Here is a 24,569-nt window from a genome sequence, read left to right as displayed (position 1 = left end):
GGTGAACTGCTGACAGAAGTCTCTGATATGGCTCATGTAGAGGAAAAAAGCTGCAACCCAGGACATTTTGAGCTACTCTGAGCACACTGTGGGACAGCGGATCACCATAATTATTATTCTTCCCATATCGCCTTCTGCAAAAACCACATTAAGACAATAAGATTTTGGTGCAGAATTAGACCATTTGACCTGTCAAGTCTGCTCCACTATTCAATCACGGCTGATAAGTTTCTCAAACCCATTCTCCTGCTTTTTCCCTATAACCCTTGACCCCTTTACCAATCAAGAACTTATTTATCTGTGTCTTAAATATATTCAATGACTTGGCCTCCACAGTCTTCTTTGGCAACAAATTCGGTAGATTCACCAGAAATTCCTCCTCAAATCAGTTATAAAAGCATTATGATGCCATCTCCACTTTTTTCCTCAATCTCCGACTGTGATATGATGTGGAGATGGAGAAGTGCCCATCCCACTCTGGTAAATTAGACTCTTGATGTGGCGATGCCGGCGTTGGACTGGGGTAAACACTATAACAGGTTTAAATTGGTCTTTAACCTGGTGTTGTGAGACTCTTACTGAGATTAGACTCTTGACCAGATTTTGACCGGTCAATGCCCTCTGTCACTGCTCCATCTCTTGCAAAAAAAATCAGTTTCCCTCAGCTACCAGCCGTCACACTCACCAAATTACTTTCCACTAACCATTCCCCCTCCTCCAACACACTCCTCCGGATCAATGTTCCGACTTCGACGAACAGGGTCCGAAGTGGCGCTGCGCATGCTCTGCAGTCTGACACGCGCTGGCTCCTCCCCCCCCGGTGACGTGCCGGAGGAGCTGCGCAAGATGTGGCAGTTGTGGTTGAGGTCGGCTTGTTGCAGGCGGTTGGCCGGGCTCGTGCAGGCTCGGGGCTGTTGGTGCTGCTTAACGGTCGCGGCCAGGACCAGGACGCCGGCTCATTATGTCCGCCCGCTTTTCAGCGGGGACATCAGGCGCAGTAGCGGCCTGTCGGCGGCGGCGGCACTGGTGGGATCGGCGCCTCCGGCCGTGCAGCCTTATCTTAAACTGATGCGACTCGACAAACCCATCGGTAAATCAAGAGCGGAATACTGGGGATGGGAGGGAGATGGGACGCCTATCTGTCTGTCTATCTTTCTGCTGGGGCCGGACTGGAACCTGAAGCTGGTGTCTGTCAGTCAGTGACTCCCACCTGATATCAGGGATTCTCTGCACGTTGCTGCTTGCAGATTCCTTCGGAAACCTCTATCAGACCGGAATAAGTGCAAGTTTTATCAAGTGTGAGTGGCATTCACTTGCATTATCGCTTTCACGAGTTATCATCAATCAATAAATTGATGACAGTGTAAAAACTTGCAGAAATGGGCAAAGTTAAATTTTGTAGTGAATGTATAAAGGGTAGTCAGCGTCTGTTAAAAGGCCAAGGTTAATTTTGGACATGCAACATTTCATTAAACTTAAGTTTCCTGATAATTTGATCCTTAGTTTTTGAACCATTCTAAGCAATAGTACAATTTTGTGCATGCAGAATGGTTTTGCATATCAGTTTGCTCCTTACACCAATGTGTCTGACCTGTTGCCCTCATAAATATATTTTATTTACTTCTTTCCCCAATCCTGGCCTGATAAGGTACTGACACACTATTTAATGAGTTACAATTTAATGTTTCAGGGACCTGGTTGCTGTATTTGCCTTGTACCTGGAGTATCAGTTTAGCAGCAGAACCAGGATGTCTTCCAGATCTATCCATGCTTGCACTTTTTGGAACAGGTGCAATACTGATGCGAGGAGCTGGGTGTACAATCAATGACATGTGGGATAAAGACATTGACAGAAAGGTAACTCTCCACTAGCACATGTTTCTGTGTTAGCTATTTATTTTAGAAGACTGTTAGTGACATTAACAAGGATAATTTTCTATTTAGTATGAGTCCTCATTTTACACTACATATAATCTTGCAGTTTAAACTAATCAATACAAATCCTACACTTCTTATAAACTTGGGAATTTCCTTGGCTAGTCTCCCACATTTTAGTCTCTATAAACTTGAGGTCATCCAAAACTTTGCTACCATGTCTTAACTGGCCTGAATTCAAACTTGCTTGGCTTCCAGTCAGACAATATCTTGATTTGAACATTCTCACCTATGTTGTAAAATTCCTCCATGTATATGCTGCTTTGTATTTCTGTAATCTCCCACAGTCCTCTGAAATTTCTGGCCTCTTGTGCATCCTGGTTATAATTGCTCCACAATTGATGATCACACCTTGAATTGCCTAGGTCCCAATCTCTGGAATATCCTACTTAAACTTCTCCACCTCTATACCTTGCTTTCTTTAATACGTTTTAAAACTTACCTTTTTGACTAAACATTTGGTCATTTGACCTATTAGCTCTTAATGTGACTTGGTACAAAACTCTGGTGTGGCCTCACTTGGAATATTGTGTACAGTTCTGGTCGTCGCATTATAAAAAGGATGTGGAGTCATTGGAAAGGGTGCAGAGGAGGTTTACCAGGATGTTGCCTGGTATGGTGGGAAGGCCTTATGAGGAAAGGCTGAGGGACTTGAGGTTATTTTCGTTAGAGAGAAGAAGGTTAAGAGGTGACCTAATTGAGGCATACAAGATGATCAGAGGGTTAGATAGGGTGGATAGTGAGAGCCTTTTTCCTCGGATGGTGATAGCTAACACGAGGGACATAGCTTTAAATTAAGGGGTGGTAATTATAGGACAGAAGTCAGAGGTAGGTTCTTTACTCAGAGGGTAGTAAGGGTGTGGAATGCCCTGCCTACAGCAGTTGTGGACTCGCCAACTTTAAGGGCATTCAAATGGTCAGTGGATAGGCATATGGATAACATTGGAATAGTTTAGGTTAGAGGGTCATTAGATTGGTTCTACTGGTTGGCGCAACATCGAGGGCCAAAGGGCCTGTACTGTGCTGAAATGATCTATGGTGTCATACTTTGTTTTATTATGCTCTTGTGAAATGCCTTGGGATGTTTTGTGTTAAAGGTGCGATATAAATATATTGTTGACATTGTAAAGAAAAATTGTTTATATATAATAATATGTAACCAATTTAAGCAAATAAGATATTAGAACACGGTGGGAACACGGCGTAGTGAAAGCGAGGGATTGAAGGAGATGATATTAGTAAAGAAATGGTATTGGAGAAACTGGTAGGGTTGAAAGCTGTTAAGTCCCCAGTACTTGATCTACATCCTAGAGTACTTAAGGAAGTGGCCTGAGAAATACTAGATGCATTCTAAGATTCTATAGACTCTGGAACAGTTCTTACAAATTGGCGGGTAATCCCACTATTTAAAAAGGGAGGTAGAGAGAAAACAGGGATTAGACCAGTAAGCCTGATGTTAGTAATGGGGAAAATTCTAAAATTCATTATTGAAGATTTTATAGCAAAATACTTGGAAAACAGTGGCAGGATCAGACGGAATCACCATGGATTTATGAAAGGGAAGCCTTGCGTGACTTAATTACTGGAATCCTTTTGAGGATGTAACTGGTAAAGTTGATAAAGGGGAGCCAGTGTATGTGGTTTATTTGAACTTTCAGAAGGCAACAGTAGTCCCACATGAGTGATTAATATGTAAAATTAAAGCACATGGGGTTGGGGATAGAGATGGATAGAAAACCAATTGGCAGACAGGAAACAGAGTAGGAATGAACTGGTCTTTTTCTAAAATGTCAGGCAGTGACGAGTAGAGTACTGCAAGAATAGTGCTGGGACTTCAGCTATTCACTAAATACACTAATGATTTAGATGAAGGAACTGAATGTAATATATCCAAATTTGCAGATGACCCACAGCTGGGTGGGAGGGTGAACTGTGAGGAAGATGCAGAGATCCTTCAGTGTGATTTGGACAAGCTAAGTGTGTGGGCAAATGATTGGCAGATGCAGTATAATTTGGATAAAAGTGAGGTTATCCACTTTGGTAGCAAAAACGGGAAGACAGATTACTATCTGGCCATAAATTAGGGGAAGGGTGTGCAACAAGACCTGGATGTCCCTGTACATCAGTCACTGAAGGTATGCAGGCAGTAAAAATGCCGAATGGTATGTTGGCCTTCACAGCAAGAGAATTTGAGTGCAGGAACAGTGATGTCTTGCTGCAATTATACAGAGCCTTAGTGAGGCCACACCTGGAATATTGTATGCAGTTTTGGTCTCCTTATCTGAGGAAGGATACTCTTCTATTGAGGGAGTGCAGAGAACGTTTACCAGACTGATTCCTGGGATGGCAGGAATGTCACATGAGGAGAGATTAAATCGGTTAGGATTATATTCGCTGGAGTTTGGAAGCATGAGGCATTTCTCATAAATGATAAGATCCTAACAGCAATAGACAAGTCAGAGACAAGAAAGATGTTCCCGATGGCAGGATTACAGTCTGAGGATGCAGGGTAGACTGTTCAGGACAGAGATGAGAAACTTCTTCATCCAGAGATTGGTCGGCCTGTGAAATTCATACCACAAAGTAGTTGAGGCCAAAATATTGTATGTTTTCAAGAAGCAGTTAGATATCACGCAAAGAGTTGTGAATCTATGGAATTCCCTGCCCAGCGATGCAGTTCAGGCAAGGATAGGTAAATTTTTGAAAGTAAAGGAATTGAGGGTTATGATAAGCGGGCAGGTAAATGGAGCCGAGTCTCCATTCTCCCTTCTTAGATAATTGTCTAATTCCTTTTTGAATGTGTCAGTTGAACCTGCCTCCACCACACTCTTGGGCAGTGCATTCCAGATCTTAACTATTTGCTGTGTGAAAGTTTTATCCTTGTGTTGCTTTGGCTTCTGTTACCAAATACTTTCAGTTTATGTCCCCTCATTCTTGATCCTTTCATGAGAGGGAATAGTTTCTCCCTATTTACTTTGTCTAGGTCCCTCATGATTTCTTGCCAAGTGCTTTGTCTAATTGCATATCCACTGTTAAGGGGACTAGAAATGACTCCTATCAGTGTTTTATGACCCTTGTTTGTAATCTTCACCTGGGGTGGCATGGATAGCACTGCTGCTTCACAGTGCCAGGGACCCAGGTTCGATTCCTGGCTTGGATCACTGTCTGTGTGGAGTTTGCACATTCTCCCTGTGTGTGCGTAGGTTTCCTCTGGGTACTTCGGTTTCTTCCCACAATCGGAAAGACATGCTGGTTAGGTGCATTGAACAGATGCCGGACTGTGGTTACTAGGGGAATTTCAGAACTTCATTGCATTGTTAATGTAAGCCTTAATTGTGACTAATAAATAAACTTTTTTAACCTTACTTTGTATTGATTCTATTTCCTAATTTTCTGAGCTCCTTTCTTATTACTTTAGGGGTTGGGAGAATTGTGAGTAAAGGCTAGAATCAGAAAGAGTGGTGGAGAAAGGAATTTCTTTTCTGTCTTAAGTTTCAAAATGCTGCTTGACCTGCCAAGCACTTTCTACTTATGTTAGTTAAGTGAATGCAGATTATTGACATCTTATAATGTCTGCTGTATTTCTTGTGCTGTATTTAAAACCTGTTCTCAAGGATTGTTGTTAATTGTCATGTTTTTCTCTGCTGACTCTGAAATAGGTTGCCAGAACAGTAATTCGACCCATTGCTGCTGGAGATGTCAGTCATTTTCAGGCTCTGGTGTTTTTGGGTGGTCAGCTGAGTTTGGCACTCGCTGTTCTCTTGTGCTTAAATTATTACAGGCAAGTGAAGCTAACACCTCTTATTTGTAGAATAGGTGAAATGTTGAATTGTTTTGATTAGTCTGACGGTGGGTAGAGAATTCCACTTTTCTAAAAAAGCAAAATACTCTACATGCTGAAAATCTGAAATAAATATAGAAAATGCTGGAGATTATCAGCAGGCCTGACAGTATCTGTGAAGAGAGAAACAGTCAATCTTTCAGGTCTCTTACTTCTGATGAAAAATCACAGACTTGAAACATTGGCTGGGATATTTTGCAGGCTGCAGTGTTTCTGGGGCTGAAAGCAGCTGGGGAAACTCGGGTTAGCTGGCAGTGGGACCTGGGGCTGCATTTTATTGGCAGCACATGGGTGGTTTTTGCCAGGGTTATCACCCAATATCCCCAGCTAGTGCTGGGAAAATGTTTACGGAAGCAGAAAGAAGCTCTTAGTCATTTAAGTTGCCCATTTGGGCATCGAACAGCCGGGCCATCTACCATGTTACTTGATGTGTTCCTGCCTCCAGGCCCATCCCTAAAGACTGCAAAAAATTCTGGTCATTAAATCTGCTTCTTCTATTGGTGCAGCATCTCCCTGTTTTAATTGCTATTTTCTTCTGCCCTTTTTAAGCTAATGTTTGGTGTGATGGGGCTCCTTTCTCAGAACTGTGGATGTATAAACTCATCATTTGTTAGCAAATTAGATTGAAAATCTAGAAATTAGACAATAATTTCACAAAGTCTGACTTGCATGTAACAGTATGGGACTTGACTTATTTTCCACTTTACTCTTCAAATTACTTCGATTTAAACAGTGCTCTGGAATATAACATTGTAAATAAATAAATTCTAAATTTGTCCTTTTATAAAAGCCCTGAAGAGGGCAGTATCTCCCTGTTAATAGCAGTCAGCAATAATGTTTAATTTTGGTACTGACAGCTTTATTTACTTTACAATGTGCAAAACCATTGCACAATCAATGAATTAGTAATTTAATTTTAATTTGGTTCACTAATGCCCTTTAGGGAAGGAAATTTGCTGTCCTTACCTGGTCTGGTCTACATGTGACACCAGAGCTACAACAATGTGGTTGTCTCTCAGCTGCCGTCTGAAATAGCCTAGCAAGCCCCGCAGTCCAAGGGCAACGAGGGATGGGCAATAATTGCTGGCTAGCTGGTGATGCACATGTCCCACAAATGAATAAAAAAAATTCAGAATGTAGCCCAAAAGAGCCCTAGTAAAACTGAAGTCAATAGGGATCAAAGGAGTAGCTCTTCAGTGGCTGAAGTAGCACCTAGCGCAAGGAAAAGCTGGTTATGCTGTTGGGAGGTGCCATCATATCAGAGTCAGGACATTGCTGTACATGCTTCTCAGCTATTTACAGCCGTTTCTTGGATAAGGCTTTTATTGGCTCATACTAGTTGCCCTTGAGAAGATACTGATTGTCCTTTTTGAACCACTGTGGTAAAAACGTTCCCACAATCTGTGGGTTGAGGAGTCATAGGGTTTTCATACAGCAGCAAAGAAGGAACAGTGATTATATATCCAAGTCAAGACGGTATGTGACGTGAAGGTTTTTTTATATCTCAGGAACATGATACCGTTGTCCTCTAGGTGGTGCAAGTTATGGGTTTGGGAAGTGCTGATGTAGAGATGCTGGTGTTGGACTGGGGTAAACACAGTAAAAAGTCTCATAACACCAGGTTGAAGTCAGCAGGTGTATTTGATAGTAAATGCCACCAGCTTTTGCTTTCGGGGCTTTGCCGCTTCATCAGGTGAGTGGGGAGTTCTGCTCACAAACAGAGCATATAAAGGCACACACTCAGCTTACAGAATACTGATTAGAATGCTTGATTAGTTATAAAGATTTGCATTCTAATCAGTATTCTGTAAACTGAGTGTGTGCCTAAATAAGCTCTGTTTGTGATCAGAACTCCCCACTCACCTGACAAAGGGGCAAAGCCCCAAAGCTAGTGGCGTTTACTACCAAATAAACCTGTTGGACTTTAACCTGATGTTGTGAGACTTCTTACTTTGAGAAGTGCTGCAGGGGGAGCGTTGGTGAATTTTTATAATACACAGCATTGTAGACACTGCAGCCAGTTTTGAGGGGGAAGGATATTTAGGTTTTTGAATAAAATGTTGATCAAGCAGAATAATCGGCAGCATTTTTTCCTACAACCCAATTTACATTTACTTCGAATCATTGACTTTAACAGGACAATTATATGAATAGGGAATAAATCAGTTTCTGTTCTGTGCTGGTGATTTAAGTTACGTAAAGAAAACTGACATTTTATCAAACTTATTTGATATGACTTATCTGAAAAAGCAGCAGTTGTCATTCGTGCACCAACTTGTAAAGTGCTTTAGATTTGAACAATTTTACCTAATTTAGAGTTTGTACTTTTTAAAGTTAGGCAGGATCAGTAATGCATTAAGCCTAATCTGAGAGGCACCAAATCCCTGAGCTGCTACAGCTTTGATGGAAAGCGTGGAGAAGTGCCACATGCAGCCCCTGTAAAATGCAGGTGAATATATTAATGGAAGGAACAATCTAGGAACTGTTAAAATACCAATATAAATCCAATTGACTCTAGTGATTTTGTGCTATGCTACTAATATGGGATGTCCATTTCTTTCTATTGACAGCATTGTGCTTGGAGCTGCATCGCTGGGACTGGTGGTGACTTACCCCCTGATGAAGAGGCTAACATATTGGCCACAATTAATTCTGGGTGTGTAAAGTCTGTGATTTGTTAGTAGCTCATTTTCCAAGAAATAAGTAACTCAAAACCATAGCTATAGATAAATAATCTGAAACAGGGTTAATGCATTTTTAAGTAAATTTTTTGACAAAAAAACTAAAGTTCATCTGTTTTCGATTTCTGATCTGTATGTTGAGTTGTAAAGTGAATGGCATTATGAACACCAACCAATTTTAAGAATCAGTATACTGAGACTGATATTTGGTTCATTATTCTGCAACTCCTGAATTTACTCAATGTACCAGTGAGAAGAATGATCCATGTTCATTCATTGAAAGCCACACGGTGAATGATTTGCCTTTTATGTCAGTGAGATCAGGGATTCAGACAATCAAAACCAACGTGAGCATGTATATCAATCTACCAGGAAATTATTTCGTTTATGACTTCTCTCAAGGGTAGATGAGCTATTGCAGAATAAGATAACATATAATTATAGTGTATTTAAATTGAAAGCACTTCCTTCTCCAGAAGAAATAATTCCTGTAGTTTTACTGGAACTACGGTTTAACTTATTAACATTAAAGAATTACAGCTGTGTTAATTAGCGAGTGAACTGTGTCCGCACCTATGTGTAACGTCAAATTATTTCATCCAAACGTGTTTAATGGACTTTTTTGATCATCTATATTAACTTTGTATTTTATGATCAACAAAAGAGTAAAATAATTGAAATATTTTACTTGCCTTTATAGCCTGTCTCAATGGAAAACAGTATTTGAAGTAAAGATACATGAAAGCGTGTTCTATATTAATCAGATTCCCTGATCAAGTCCAAAGCTAGTCCAAATTAAGTTTCAAATCTACCTTCCAACCTAAAAGTAAAGCTGTTAACTGTATTAAGTGTAAACACACAAGAGTAATTTTCTGATTTTGAGCTTTTGGCATTGTGCCTCGATTACTGGCAGTTTATATTGGAATTTTGGGCAGGCATTGTGCATATTTACTGATCATTTACATTAATCTGTCTATTAGTCAAATGATACTGCGGGCGCAGAGTGGCTAAATGTTCTGAGCACCATTTCTGAATCCATTTATCTGTGTCTTTGCATCAAAGCACCAAGTGAGTTCTGTTTAAGTTGCTCCCCATCATCAGGCATAGTTTACAGAATGCATTAAACAAAGCAGAGTTTAAGGTTTCCAGGCTTTCCACTATGTGGACCTGACCTGTTCTGACAGGAGCTTGTTCACGCAGCTTATTGAAACACAGACATTTACAAAGCATTTGGAACATATATATGTGGCCCACAGCATGTCAACCAAAGCTCAGTGCAGGCTGTATCAGCATCCCTTCAGGATTCCTGGGTCTCAGCTTGGTTCCTTTTTTGGTCCTGAAAGAATTTCAGTCAATAAACAAAATACCCATTATCAGAAATGTAGCTATCCTCCTTCTCTTTGCCCATCTTTTTCAGGGGATTTTCACAGTAACTTCATTGCCTACTCGTGACACTAATAAATAAGCTTAAAACACTTAGTGGCTCCTTGGTATTGCACACATAACCAGAAGAGGGGCACTGGATCCAATTGTTCCATATAAGGTAGGCACAATTCAGTGAGCATTGGAAAATTGTTGATCCTAGTGTGTGTGGCATTCAAAACTTTCTGTTGCTTTTTCCTGGAAGTGCCAGATAAATGGATGTTTTGGGTGTGACCTCCTGTCAGAATCCAACATGCGTTTTTCTTCTTTTATAGATTATGGGCATTGCTGGCGAGGTCAGCATTTGATGCACATTCCTACTTGTTGTTGAGAAGGTGGTGTTCAGCCACCTATAATGGATAAATGGTCATCAAGCTAAAATATTAACCAATCTTTCTTCTCTCGGACAACGCCTGATTTGCCGAGTATTTACTACTTCAGTAACATCTTGTTTTTTGGATGTTTGATGACTTCAGGCTGGCTGGTAATTTGTTAGTCACTCTCCTATGGATCACTTGCAGCATGTGGCTGGAAGGTTAGCTATATGCAGTTGACCTGAAGGATTCCAACTTGAGCACCAGGAGCAGGAAGCCTGAAGTGCAGTATCAAGGACAAAAATAATATTCCATACAAGTGTGACATTTACAAGCAATAATATCCTCTCTGGTAACAGCATGTTGGAGATAGGAAGAACTCTGCATATACTCCATATGTATTACTAATCCGATATGTTTGGTAGAGTCACTGGGGGAAGGAAGCAGTTCAGACTGTATTGCCTTCGTCCAACCCCTGAGAAATGTTATCAAAATCATTTCCAGAAATACTTGTGTTTTAGGCTAGGGTTTCCATTAAGGCTCTTGATGGTATAAGACCTTTATGTTGTTTTTCTGGGAATTCAATTTTTTTTGCCAAAGTTGCAATGAATGATAGGGAATCCTCTTCCCAGAGAAATTTGTCTCACAGTGTGACCACAGATTTTAAACAGGATGTTGCATGGTGGGGTGAACCTAGAATGGAATAGAGATTTGTAAGACCTTTTCTTGAGCAATCTCTTACTGCCAAAAAAAAATTACCGTTCAAGAACAGGCCCTTCAGCCCTCCAAGTCTGCACCGACTACGCTGCCCAACTGAACTAAAACCCCCTACCCTTCTGGGGACCATATCCCCCTATTCCCATCCTATTCATGTATTTGTCAAGGCGCCCCTTAAAAATCGTTACAGTATCTGTTTCCACTACCTCCCCTGGCAACGAGTTCCAGGCATCCACCACACTCTGTGTAAAAAAAAAACTGCCTTGTATATCTCCTTTAAATCTTGCCCCTCACACCTTAGACCTGTGCCCCCTAGAATTGACTCTTCCACCCTGGAAAAAAGCTTCTGACTATCCACTCTGTCCATGCCTCTCGTAATCTTGTAGACTTCCATCAAGTCACCCCTCAACCTCTGTCGTTCCAGTAAGAACAAACCAAGTTTCTCCAACTTCTCCTCATAGCTAATGCCCTTCATGCCAGACAACAACCTGGTAAATCTTTTCTGTACCCTCTCCAAAACCTCCACACTCTTCTGGTAGTGTGGCGACCAGAATTGAACACTATGATCCAACTGCGACCTAACTAAGGTTCTATAAAGCTGCAACATGACTTGCCAATTTTTAAACTCAGTGCCCTAGCTGAAGAAGGCAAGCATGCCGTATGCCTTTTTGACTATCTTCTCCACCTGCACTGCCACTTTCAGTGACCTGTGATAGATCCCTCTGCCTATCAATACTCTTAAGGGTTCTGCCATTTACTGTATACAAATACAGAAGTCTTATTTCACAGACTTTGTAAGCGAAAAATTGGCAATAGTGAATCAACATCCTGTTTTACATCATTTCAAGTTTCTAATATTTTGATGAGGCACAAGATTCCCAAATTTCTGGTACATCAACACAGCATGCCATAGAATAGTGTCTGTTTTAGGCATAATGAAAATTTAAATTGTGATTGATATATTGGTTTAAATTTGAAAGAGAATTTTGAGGGTTTAGGTTGTTGGTGCCTATATGCTGTTGTAATGTAAAGGTGCTCGTCAGAGCTAGGGGTAACATGAGACTAGAGAATAACACAGCCCAAAGTATGATGTATATGTTAATAGACTTGTAGAACAATCTAGAAGGAGCCTGCTTGGTGACAGCAGCTCTATGCTTGGCAGTAACTGGAATCTGAACAGAGTTGAAGATGAACAAAGATGGTTCAAGTTCAAACAGATAAGTCTCAAGATCTCATCACTAAGACATCAAACAAAGCCATAGCACAACATAATGAGCACTGATATGAAAGGTGGCATTTAAACAATGAACCCTGAGCAGAATACCGAGATATGAAAAACTAAAAGCAGCTGAAGCCTGACTAGAGTGTGCCTAAGAGGAAAATTGGAGAAGCTTATTATACACTTGGAAGTTGAGAAATCCACCAGAGTGAGTGGAAATCAATGCAATACCCTGAGTGAAGGAATCGGGTCAAGGTATAAGATGGGTGAGCAAAATTACAAGGAACAGCAAGTAAAGGTTGTATTGTGAATAGCTGTACTCTGCTGGAAGTGAAGTAAATTTTATTTTGAGAAGCAAGGAGGGTGTATTTGCTTGCATTGCATTGTAATGCAAAGGTGCTCAACAGCGCAACAATTAATGTGGGACTGGAGAATAGGACCGCCCATGTATAAAGTTATATATGAGCAATCTCTTACTGCCAAAAAAAATTACGGTTCAAGAACAGGCCCTTCGGCCTTCCAAGTCTGCACCGACTACGCTGCCCAACTGAACTAAAACCCCCTACCCTTCTGGGGTAATAGATTCTTAGAACAATAGATTCAAACAATTTGTGACCATAATATACTTAATAATTGATTTCAAGTATTATTGACAAAGCATTCATCTTAAGGATCCTAATCAACCATACAGAGTAGTGCAACTCAGTACTATATCCAAAAACTACAGTGTATAAATTTAATGAGAAATTGTGAACTTAACTTCTCTGTCCTGTTTATATCACAGGTTTTTGTAGGTAGTAAATTGTTTTTCTTTCTCTTGCTAAGTAAAAACATGGGCATCTGTCTTATACCTTTTGTCTTTTATGGTTCTCTCCCTGCTGGATGCAACCCTATTAATGTTTTCAATCACTCAAACATTTAAAATAGTTTGCCAAACAATGATAAAAAGCCCCACCTTATGTAAAAAAAAAGATTAGCAGGGCTAAATGTGGGTCTCTTAGAGACAGAGCAAGTTGAGAATTAGGAAATGGCAGAGATGTTGAACAAATATTTTGACCTGAAATTTCACAGATCCATGGAGATGCCATGGAACTTCCAAAATGGCAGACGGGACCCAGACCTAGAAGTACATCTCCCATTTCTGACATCCCATTTTCACTGGTAAGGCACAAAGGCATTATTCTGCATGAGGGAAATACAACTCAGCAAAGCCATTTAAGCTCAGTGCTGAATTCAAATAGGCCCCATTTTCATTGTAACAAAGACCTTAAACCAAGTGTGGGAGATGAAATACTCTTGAAGGGTGAAGAAGGTTTATAGAACTGTCAAGATGTGAAATTATGTAAATCCCAGCCCTTCAAAAATAAAATAGGCTCCCTGTGTCAGAGGTTAAAAAGCAATCTGATCTAGCAGTTACAGCAAGTACGTGTTACAGTGCTCCATTTAACAATATTCCTGTTTAATATCATTAAGTTAACAGGGCCTGTAATCTCCGGCATGAGATTTGTTTTAATGTTATTTCTTGCAAGACTTGATTGGTGCCGCTTTGCAAGGGCTTCACCCAACTCCAACCACTCACTTGAACTTCTCCCCCTGCCCCCAGATCTCTGGATCGCGACTGCTTCCACGCATCTCTGGGTCACAGCTCAATCAAACTGCAGAAATAGTCAATCATTAGTACTTTTGAGTATTTTCTGTGTTTCACTTCAGATTTCCAGTGTCAGCAATATTTGCCTTTGCATAAGTATATGTGAAGTTTATTTGCCCTAGTGAATTTGCTGCTAGAGAGGATACTGTTCCTTGTTAATGTCATGCTTGCATTGGAAATTCTGTTTGCCCAAAATACTTCATGACGAAGTAAGTCAGCTGCTTCTTTGCCATCTGGTGTACTGTACTCCTCTTCCCATCCCACCACCTGCTGACGAGTCTCCCGAACTGAGTTTTTCCCACTATTTATTTTATAGATTTGCATTTACATTAGATTTCTTATGAATTATTTTCTCTAGGTCTTGCATTCAACTGGGGAGCACTTTTAGGATGGTCTGCTGTGAAGAGTTCCTGCGATTGGTCAATCTGCCTACCACTTTATATTTCTGGTGTCATGTGGACATTGATATATGACACTATTTATGCACATCAGGTAAGATTATAAAGTAAAATTAATTTAAATTTCTTGACTAGAGCAGGCAGCATCAAGAGTTGCTAAAACCTAAATCACACCAAGTTTGTCATGAGCAGTTATTGTGGCATTGCAACATAGTATAGTGGTCCAAATCAGATACAAACAAATTACATTTGTATTCTCTAAAGAGAAAAATGACCCAAATTTCTTTAAAAACCTGGGTTTAAAGAGGTGGATTTAAGAAGGGACTTAAAGAAGGAGAGGAAGAAGGTGGAAAAACTAAGAGGTTTTGGAGAGGATTCAAATAAGGCCCAGGCAGCTGAAGGTGAATCTACCAAAAGAGAAGGTTGAATGTACAATACATAAGCAATAGTATTTTATGCAAAATATCATCTGGACAGGAATCAGAAAAGGTGTGTTTTAAGATCAAGTTATTTATAACTTGCAAATTGAGTACCAAGCCATTATGTAGGGTTTTTGTGAATTTGTGATTTACCTGTAAATCTAACAGCATAAATTGTTCAAATGCTTCCAGCAGCAAGTAGGTTGAGATCTCTTCCTTGTTATGGTGCTGATTTTCTGCATCCTAACATCGCATGAGGTGACTTTCCACAGAATTCTCCCACTCATCCTGCATAATTTATATAAAACCAAAATCAAATAATAAAACTCAAATAAAAGCAAAATACTGCAGATGCTGGAAATCTGAAATAAAAATAGAAAATGCTGAATGAACTTTGTTTTGTAGACGGGTCATATGGACCCAATACTAACCTTGGTTTTTTATTCACAGACGCTGCCAGACCTCCTGTGTTTATTCAGCATTTTCTGCTAATAAGGCTGCTGTATTTCATTTAAGCTTTTATCTTTTAACATGAAATTAGCATTAAAAGCACTGTTAAGATGACACCAAGATTGGTGGAACAGCAAATTGTGCGGAGGGTGTGGAGAGTCTACAGAAGGATCTAGATAGGCTGGGCAAATGGGCCAGGAAATGGCAAATGGAATTTAATGTTGGCAAGTGTGAGGTGGTCCACTTTGGTAGGAATAATGGTAGGAAGGATTATTACTTACGTGGCGAAAAACTGCAGCAGGCGACGGTGCAGAGGGACCTCGGGGTCCTTGTGCATGAGTCGCAAAAACCCAGCTTGCAGGTGCAGCAGGTGGTCAGGAAGGCGAATGGGATGCTGGCCTTCATAGCGAGGGGGATTGAATATAAAAGTAGGGAGGTCTTGCTGTGGCTGTATAGGGCATTGGTGAGGCCGCAGCTGGAGTACTGTGTGCAGGTTTGGGCGCCGTACTTACGCAAGGATATTTTGGCCTTGGAGGGAGTGCAGAGGAGGTTTACTAGGCTGATGCCAGAGTTGAGGGGGTTGAGCTATGAGGAGGGGCTGAATAAATTGGGCTTGTACTCGTTAGAGTTTAGAAGAATGAGGGAAGATCTCATTGAGACGTATAAGATGATGAATGGGATGGATAGGATAGAGGTGGAGAGACTCTTCCCGCTCAGAAAGGACAGTAGGACTAGGGGGCACAGCCTCAAGATAAAGGGGGGGCAGTTTAGAACGGAGTTGAGGAGGAACTTCTTCACTCAAAGGGTGGTGAATCTCTGGAATTCTCTGCCCGTTGAAGTGGTGGAGGCTGCCTCGCTAAATATTTTTAAGACGCGGGTTGATGGGCTTTTGATAAGAGAGGGGATTAAGGGTTATGGGGAGAGGGCGGGAATGTGGAACTGAGCCATGACAGATCAGCCATGATCTTATTGAATGGCGGGGCAGGCTCGAAGGGCTAGATGGCCTACTCCTGCTCCTATTTCTTATGTTCTTATAAAAGCACTAGTATGCACATTATGAAAGACATTATGTTCCCACTGGGGAGGGATGTTATCCAGACGTGTGCACCCACATTCAAGGCAGTTTCCTAACTGTCTTTAGGTCTGGGTGAATGGGCATCCAGGGATGATTACTAACAGTAGGCAATAGTTTGTGGTGTGATAGACCATTCTTGAAACTGTTTTATTTTGGGTTTCTGTATCTAGGATAAAGCAGATGATGTTCTAATAGGAGTGAAATCAACGGCATTGAAGTTTCAAGAACAGACCAAACAGTGGCTAATAGGATTTAGCACAATCATGCTGACAGGATTGACTGTGGTTGGACTAAACAGTGACCAGACATTGCCCTACTATGCTGCTGTGGTAACTGTCGGAGCTCATCTGGCTCATCAGGTATGAACATTTGCACATCTCTGTACAGTATTTATGGTAACTAAAATGCCTTTGAAATTACATGGGACTAGATTTCAACAAAATTGCAAATTTAGCTTTTGTTTTTATCCATTTTTCAAGACTGAGAATAGTTGCACCTTTGTAGTATTTTGTTTATTCTGAAACAAAATCCTCATTTCAAATTGCAACAAAAGGCTATAATACAAAAGCACAAAAAGTGGCATTGAAGGGGAACCATTATTGGTTATATGGTTTTGACCAAATTTCTTGTATATTTTGCAGATGTGCTAACTTATTATTTGATGTGTGACAATATATTCTGCATTAGCTGCATTCTGGAATAATTTCACAAAATTAATAGTTAGATCAATGCTGACAATGGCTAACTCTAAACATTTTAGTCATCAATGAAAAATCAGTTAATACAAAAGGTAGTTGAATTAGACCTCATATTGCAAGACAGATCCTATTTATTCTGTATCGGGACTATCCGTATATTTTCAGCTTCAGTGAAATGATTTCATACTATACCTTGAACCATAAAGTGGCCTGTAACTTCCTGGCTCCACAGCAGCAGCTTAGGGTGGTACCCTGAAGATGCCCTGGGGAATTCCCTCGCAGGTGAAAGTTTATCTAGCAATTTGCCAGAAGGGCTAATTTCCCCTAGACAATTGCATTGCGTTTGGAATCATCTGACAAAGCAAATGCAATCTAACTTTGGATTGTTCTGCCAATTTTACAAAGCCCTGAACTCTTCCACACGCACATGGCTGATTGCTGCTGGGGAGGGTGGGAGGATGCTGAAGAAAAAGGTGTGTGGGCTGATGCTTCCAATATAGTCCCTCAGAGGGATAGTTGCTTTACCTGTTTCTTAAAAAAAAAGAAAAACTATGCCTCCTGTGTCTGGACGGCACAATTATGCACTGATCCCATTCCCCAGACATACTTGTTAATTTTATTTGAGGCCTGATTTTCATCCTGTCCTGGATCAAGGTTGCAGCTAAAATATAAAGTTTACCTAGCCAATCAGCCAGCCCACCAACTAAAAAGACAGGCGGGCAATGTGAAATCCCAGTCAGTTGCTGTTTAATTTAAATTGGCTTCTTGAATGTCAATGGGCACGTTTCTGAGTTGTGTCTGTGCCCGCCAACTGAAATATTGCATTGGGACACCCAATCAGTGGCTTTTTGTGTGATTTTGTGCTTTCAGGTAGGGTGCGCACCCAAGCCAACATAAAACTTGAAAACTTTACGTTGCTTGGGTGTGCACCCAACCCTGGAAGCACATGTTTCTCAAATGTCATTAAGTTGTGAAATCTTTTGTTGCACACATTATCTTGTGTTTAAAAAGAGATGATAACCATCTTGGTGATGTCAGTGAGCTAGATTATCTTGAAATATTACAGCTTTTAATGTACAAATTGGCCAGCAACCTGTGGCAAGGAAGACAACTTCATTAATTAAGGTAAAGTTTATTTATTAGTCACAAGTAAGGCTTACATAACACTGCAATGAAGTTACTGTGAAATTCCCCTAGTCGCCACACTCCAGTGCCTATTTGGGTCAATGCACCTAACATAAGAACATAAGAAATAGGAGCAGGAGTAGGCCATCTAGCCCTTCGAGCCTGCCCCGCCATTCAATAAGATCATGGCTGATTTGAAGTGGCTCAGTTCCACTTTCCCGCTTTCTCCCATAACCCTTAATTCCCTTGCCTACCAAAAACCTATCAACCCGTGTCTAACCAGCGCGTCTTTCAGGCTGTGGAAGGAACCAGAGCGTCCAGAGGAAACAGACATGGGGAGAATGTGCAAACTCCGTACAGACAGTGACCCAAGCCAGGAATTGAAGCCAGCACTGAGGCAGCAGTGCTAACCACTCTGCCACCGTGCTGCCCACATAAATCACCACATGTTGCTGATTGTTTTCCATCACTCTGCTGTTTAGTTTTGTGAAAATGCATCTTGCACCTAAACTTCCTGTGACTTTCAGGACGTTGCTGCATTTGTAGATTGAACATTCATTAAGTTAACTTTGTGTCTTAAAGTTACCATCAGTATCACTTAGACAATGTGATCGTTTTTAATGACAGCTAATCAACATCTCTTACCCAGAAAATGAACAACTAAAAGTATGAAGTCTCATCCCTTAAAGTAGTAAATTATCAGAGACTTTAAGAAAGCCCAATTAATTAAAAATTTTTCTCTCACTTTATCCCATGCTGTGTTTTTCAGTCCAGTCTTTCCCTCTCTTTATTACTTGTTCTGTACTTGATTTGACATTCTGTTCAACTACTTGAATTTACTCTCCTCCTCAGTCCTTTCTCTATATTTTTTCAATCTTTTAATCACTTTGGTTAAGGAAGATACATTGTTGGCCCCATTATTAATTAAATTCCCACAGTTGCCCTTGCTGTGCTAATATCAGCTTGCACTCCCTACAACTTACCAGACAAAGATGTTTGAGCTGAACAGCGCAGGCAAAATTCTAACTAACCAGAAGACAAATTCCAACCAATTGTACAGTAAGAAGTCTCAACACCAGGTTGAAGACCTGATGAAGGGGCAGCACTCCAAAAACTTGTGTACCAAATAAACCTGGTGGACTTAATCTGGTGTTGTGGGACATCTTACTGTGCCTACCCCTGTCCAATGCCAGCATCTCCACATCATGGCAACCTATTGAATTTATTGCTGTTGACTGGTTTTCATTTTAATTAAGAGCTAAATTTTTTAAAATATATATTGGGAAGATTTAAACCAGACCACTTACGGCAGGAGTGAAGCCATAGTGAAGATTCTGTGGCAAGAGTAGGTGTTACCTGACACTTTCAGCATATGAAAACCTGAGGCAACTTTTGAATGTAAATGCTGCTTACAAACCACAATATACCCAATGCATTCAGTATATCTACTCTCATTTCCTGTGTAGTATATTCTCACTTGAGGGTATAATAACAAGTAGCATTAGACTAATAATGAATTAATGAACTTTGAACAGATATGTTTTAAAAATTAACAATGATATCTTAATTTCTGTACTAGAATCACCTTAATTTATATCATAAGCTTTCTCCAGAAATTGTGTATCAGATTAAGTGCCTTCTTAAGTGACTCACTGTTGGAAAATTGAAAATTGTTTTTTAAAGCTAGTCTGTGTATTCTGTAAGAACCATATTGTATCTCAAAATACTTGAATATGTTTCTGTTATATTCTCCTCATAAAGTTGCAAGGAAGATGCATTAACTAATATTGTGATATCTTTGTAGCTTATGTTATATTCTGAGTAACAACTTTATATTGTAATTTTCACCTGTAAGGTTGCACAATCTATAATTAGTTGAAAATAGTCTCCTCATTGAGTAGAAAAGTCACGCACTTCCAAATTACATTGTACAAGGAAAATGTCAATGGTGAATCTGGCATATGCCCATCTAAATTTGAAGGAGAAATTCCAAAAATAAATATTGTTTCTGTTGGGGAGAATAAAACTAAAACATTGAAAACTAAAGTTTCAGTATTTCTGTGTCCCAGCATTGATACCTTTACTGGCAAACTGTGTGGGATGTTCAGGTATCTGCAGCTCGCTGGCCTTATGTAAAGGGGACCTAATGCTCAATATTGGATATAATTTGAGCCTGCTCATTAAGGTGCAGGGATCATTCACATTGGTCCAAACCGGATGCAAAGAATTAACTTGTGGGCCAAAATATAGCATTACAAGGAAAAGAATGAACCAAATATTAGGCAACATTCCCTTTGAGGATTGTGACTTTTGGATATTAAAAGAGCAACGTGTTTTGTCGTAGGGAAGTTTGTGACCAGAACGACAACTTTTATTTAATGTAATAAAAATATCACAGTGCACTTCATATGAACATTATAAAAATAAGTATGATACCAAACCACAAAAGGGGATATTAGGTCAGATGATCAAAAGCTTGATTGAAGCGGTAGGTTTCTAGAAGTTCCTTAAGAGGCAAGCAAGTTGAGAGAGGAACAAGTGTAAGAGTACAAATTCCAGAGCTTGTCAGGCAGCTGGAGGTATGGCCACCAATGGTAATTATGATTGGGAGCATGCAAGAAGGCAGAATTAGATCAGTGCACATGTCAGAAGGTTGGAGGGGATTATAAAGATTGGGAGGGGCAATCCAAGGAGGAATTAACTTTGTTGCTAGAAAACAAATTGTGGAAGTAGATATTCCTCAAGAAAAGTCCCAATTTAAATACAAAATGCCACATTTTAAAGATCTACTGATATTTTAGCAGTACAAATGACTGACTTTTTATCAAGTTATCAACAGGACCTGGCCAAATGTTAATTTATTTAAACAATGGCAAACTTTGTTATCTCAACCATAATACAAGCTTTTTGGGCCGGATTTTACTGTTTTCATTCTAAGTGTTGAGTCTGGAGATAATTCAGATCCACCTTGGAAGTGTAGTTTCAGGCACTCCCATACGCATTTAGCCTGGAAAAAAATCGCGGGTCTGAATTGCGCTGTAGGTAGGGCTTAATGCACCCAAAATGATCAGAGCCCTGAACTGCGCATGCGCAGTAAGGAAAAAAATTTGAAAATCACGCCCCTGTCACATTGCTTCCGGGCTGCAAAAAGCAAATAAAGTGGCCTGGGAGCGATGGCTCCCACAGACATCACCCCTACCCCTACAACGTAACTGTCCCCCTTATCCCCCGCACCCCTGCGCTACCCAGATTGATCGCGACCGTCTGCCCTCTTCACCACACCCCCCCAAAAAAAAACTGATCGCCCGCAGAGTTGGCAGCAGAGCCATCTGCCCCACCCTCCAACCAGACAATGATCTGGCCTCCCTCCCGACCCTCCCACCAGATAACGATCCCCCCCCCCCCCCGCCCCCCCACCGGCCCGCCAACCAGAGATACATCTGACCCACCTTCCCTCCCCCACCACTACCGATCTGAGTCAGAGAGCTGCTGGAAGCTCTGAAGTTACCTCTTCAGAAGCTGGAGCACCCGAAACAGACCTTTGCTAAGCATGTTTTCACGCCGAATCTGAACGCGCAAATGTGATGGTAAAGGGGGAAATGCTGGTAAAATTGGGTAGGCAGCCCATTAATTCAATTTAAATTCATGCAAATGCATTTAAATTGCCGTTGCACCGATTTTGGATGCTAATTGTGACCGTTTTTGGGCCTTGGTAAACTGGGCATCTGCGCAGACATGGGTATGGATTGCATTAATGGCTTCATGCCTGCCTTTACCAAGTTTTCATGCCCAAAAATGGGCATGATGCAATGGTAAAATCAGACCCTTTATACAATTCTTTTTCAACTAATCCTTAAATTAGACCATTTTATTGAAATGCATCTTTAAAAATCTATAAACTTTGTCCACTTTGCATTTAAATGAATCTAATGCAAACTCTTCCTTCTGTAACAGATATACTCATTGGACATTAATAATCCTCAAGATTGCTGGAAGAAATTCTGCTTGAATCGCACATTGGGACTTGTACTGCTTTCTGGAATTGTACTTGGAAACCTGTGGAAAAGAAGCAATAAGACTCCTAAAACTGAAGAGATGCACTGTGAACTATAGTTACTCACTGGCAGCCTTCAAGGCAGAAATCAAAATAATACAGTAAAGCAGATAATGATCCCATTGTCCATATTGTACTTTTATTGCCATTCTATAAATGTGTGTATTCATCTCTTGGAACTAATTTATTCTACAGTAAGAAGTCTCTCAACATCAGGTTAAAGTCCAACAGATTGATTTGGTGTCACGAGTTTTCGGAGTGCTACTCCTTCATCAGGTTGACTCACCTGATGGAGTAGTGCTCTGAAAGCTTGTGATACTAAATAAACTGTTGGACTTTAACCTGGTGTTGTGATACTTCTTAACTGTGCCTACCCCAGTCCAATGCCGGCATCTCCACATCATAATTTATTTGAAATACAATTTTGTAATTTCAATTCCTTATTAAGAAATCAAAGTTGAGTTTTTTACATTTCTAGATTTTACCCAATTCTTGTTTTCAGTATCAGAAACCACTCAAGGAAGCAAATTTTGCTCCCGGTAAACCAGAATGTGACTTGTAATATTTAGTCTTGTCGCAGTACATATGGGTGAAAGAAAAACGTTTATTACTTGGTGTGAAGCATAGTCTTGGTGCTGACCCAGACTTCAGATTCTAAAAGGATAAATACTCAATCTACAGGTTGGACCATTAATTTAAAAACTTTTTTCTCACCAAAATGGCCAATTGTTTATCTTCATTACTGTTAGACCCAGAATAAAAGATTTTAACCAGGCTTCTTTCAACAAAGTCAACATGATTCATTTATTATAGAACAAAACTTTTTAAAAATAAATTGCAAGAACTGGTTAACATGCAATTGTAATCTGGAAATATAACTACCCTTTTAAAATTCCACAGCATGTGCACAATGTGCATGTGCACACAGAGGACAAACAGATAAGTTCTCGACAAAGATGGGCTTTAGAGAACATACTTCATTAAAAACGAGGGCAATGTTCAGAGGGTTTTGATGCTGTTGAGCTGAAGTTCCCTTGTGTGAAGACGAGGGGATGGTGTGCAGGTGCGAATGGGGACGGGGAGTGGCAGAGTGGTGTGCAGGGGTGGGGGTGGTGGGAAGTGAGGCAAGTGGGCTTTATAGGAAGGTCCGTGGTTTCAGTCAGTGTTGGGGAGGGGGGGCAAACCCAGGGAAGAGAGATGGTAAGGGTTAAAGGTGGCAGTGGGAGCCAGTAGAGTGGTTGGCCGATGGCCCCTGTGATGCCAGTGAAACGGCTTCGAGGGGAGACAGAAGGAGACATGGATTCTGGAGAGTCAGATGTACTGTGACGAGCTTGGGCTCTTTGGGAAGGTAGATTTCAACATTGACCTGCAACTAGAGGGTGATGGGGGAGTGTTAAAGGATGAGGGGAAAGGTTCAGTAGAGATATACAGGGGAGTTTTTTGTAGGGAGTGGTGGTCTGGAATGCACTGCTAACTGAGGTGGTTGAAGCAGACACGTTAGCGACATTTAAGACTTATCTGGAAAGACATATGAACAGATAGGAAATAAAGGGATACAGGCAGTTGTCTAGACATGACAATGTGATTGGCGCAGGCTTGGAGGGCTGAAGAGCCTGGTGTTGTGCTGTACTGTTCTTTGTACTTTGACTGTGGGAGGGTCATCACTAATTCCTGGCGTTGGGGGATGGGGGGGTTGGAGGTGTCAATGGTTATGAAGGGAGGGTTGTCTGAGATGGAGTGAAGTTATGTTCAACTTGCAATGTTATTTGAACCATGGCTGTTTGTGGTGGCAATCTCTAGATGTTGCATGGTAGTTGGCTCATTGGGAATGAGTGGAGATGCAAGTCAGTGCAATTGGGCAATTGAAGGGGAAACCCAGGTGTAGGACTGAAAATACTAGGGCATTAAAATGGATTGATGTGTGAAAACCAAAGCTTGTGTGGGAGACTTTTTGCACATAACTTGCAAGGGTAAAGGCCTTTGCTGCCCAGCACATACCTGATTCCAGGTTACAAAAGATGGTGGTGGGGACAAGGGAGGATGTGGCACTCAGAAGATTAAAAACTCACGTGTTATACAGTAAGCATCCTCCTATTTGAATGTGTACATTGATGTCTTTAGTAGTTATGGATATGAGTACGTGCAGTTGACGTCATCGGTACCATGAGACTTGTGTAACTAACTGGCTTCAGTTCTGAGTCTATGCTGTACTGTACTTCGATATTTTATAAGAAGAATGAATATCACATTGTGTTTGACTACTTTTTTGTGGCCAGGTTACCACAACAAATAAATCACATCACGATTGAACGATTTACAAAAGTGTGATACATTTAACAATCAACACACCCACGCAGCCACATATGAGATCAAAACTTCTTCATTTTTCTTTCCCAACCACTTCCTCTAAGTATTCCCCTGACATCTGCAGCTAGGGTGGGGGTAGTCTGCCAACCAGTTGGCCCGATTTTCTTGGATGACCTTGGAGACCTGAGGCCTGGACAGCCCAGGCTTTCTCTGACTGTCCTGCTGTGGAGAAGCTGCTCTGAACAGGTTGAAGGAGTCATAGGGAG

At 40.8% G+C, this 24,569-nt stretch overlaps 1 protein-coding gene across 1 annotated transcript; it reads left to right on the top strand.

Moving 5' to 3' along the window:
• Window positions 1-721: 721 nt before the first annotated feature.
• coq2 (coenzyme Q2 4-hydroxybenzoate polyprenyltransferase) lies at window positions 722-24,301 on the top strand. Its single transcript, XM_080190520.1, has 7 exons — window positions 722-1,090; window positions 1,691-1,857; window positions 5,595-5,716; window positions 8,347-8,432; window positions 14,136-14,269; window positions 16,290-16,478; window positions 21,897-24,301. The coding sequence occupies exons 1-7, from the start codon at window positions 739-741 to the stop codon at window positions 22,053-22,055; spliced, it is 1,209 nt and encodes a 402-aa protein (XP_080046646.1). The 5' UTR covers window positions 722-738; the 3' UTR covers window positions 22,056-24,301.
• The last annotated feature ends 268 nt before the right edge of the window (window positions 24,302-24,569 follow it).

The sequence above is a fragment of the Carcharhinus amblyrhynchos genome, chromosome 1, assembly GCF_965287045.1.
Source record: "Carcharhinus amblyrhynchos chromosome 1, sCarAmb.v2.hapA, whole genome shotgun sequence".
In the NCBI taxonomy this organism is placed as follows: domain Eukaryota; kingdom Metazoa; phylum Chordata; class Chondrichthyes; order Carcharhiniformes; family Carcharhinidae; genus Carcharhinus; species Carcharhinus amblyrhynchos.
This window is presented reverse-complemented; position numbering and strand designations above follow the sequence as displayed.

What these genes read in the sequence shown, in the direction of transcription:
- coq2 (XM_080190520.1), top strand. Translation starts at nt 739, where the DNA reads ATGTTCCGACTTCGACGAACAGGGTCCGAAGTGGCGCTGCGCATGCTC. An exon ending in TTGGCCACAATTAATTCTGG is followed by an intron (nt 8,433 to 14,135) that starts GTGTGTAAAGTC and finishes TATTTTCTCTAG; the next exon opens with GTCTTGCATTCAACTGGGGA. An exon ending in ACACTATTTATGCACATCAG is followed by an intron (nt 14,270 to 16,289) that starts GTAAGATTATAA and finishes TTCTGTATCTAG; the next exon opens with GATAAAGCAGATGATGTTCT.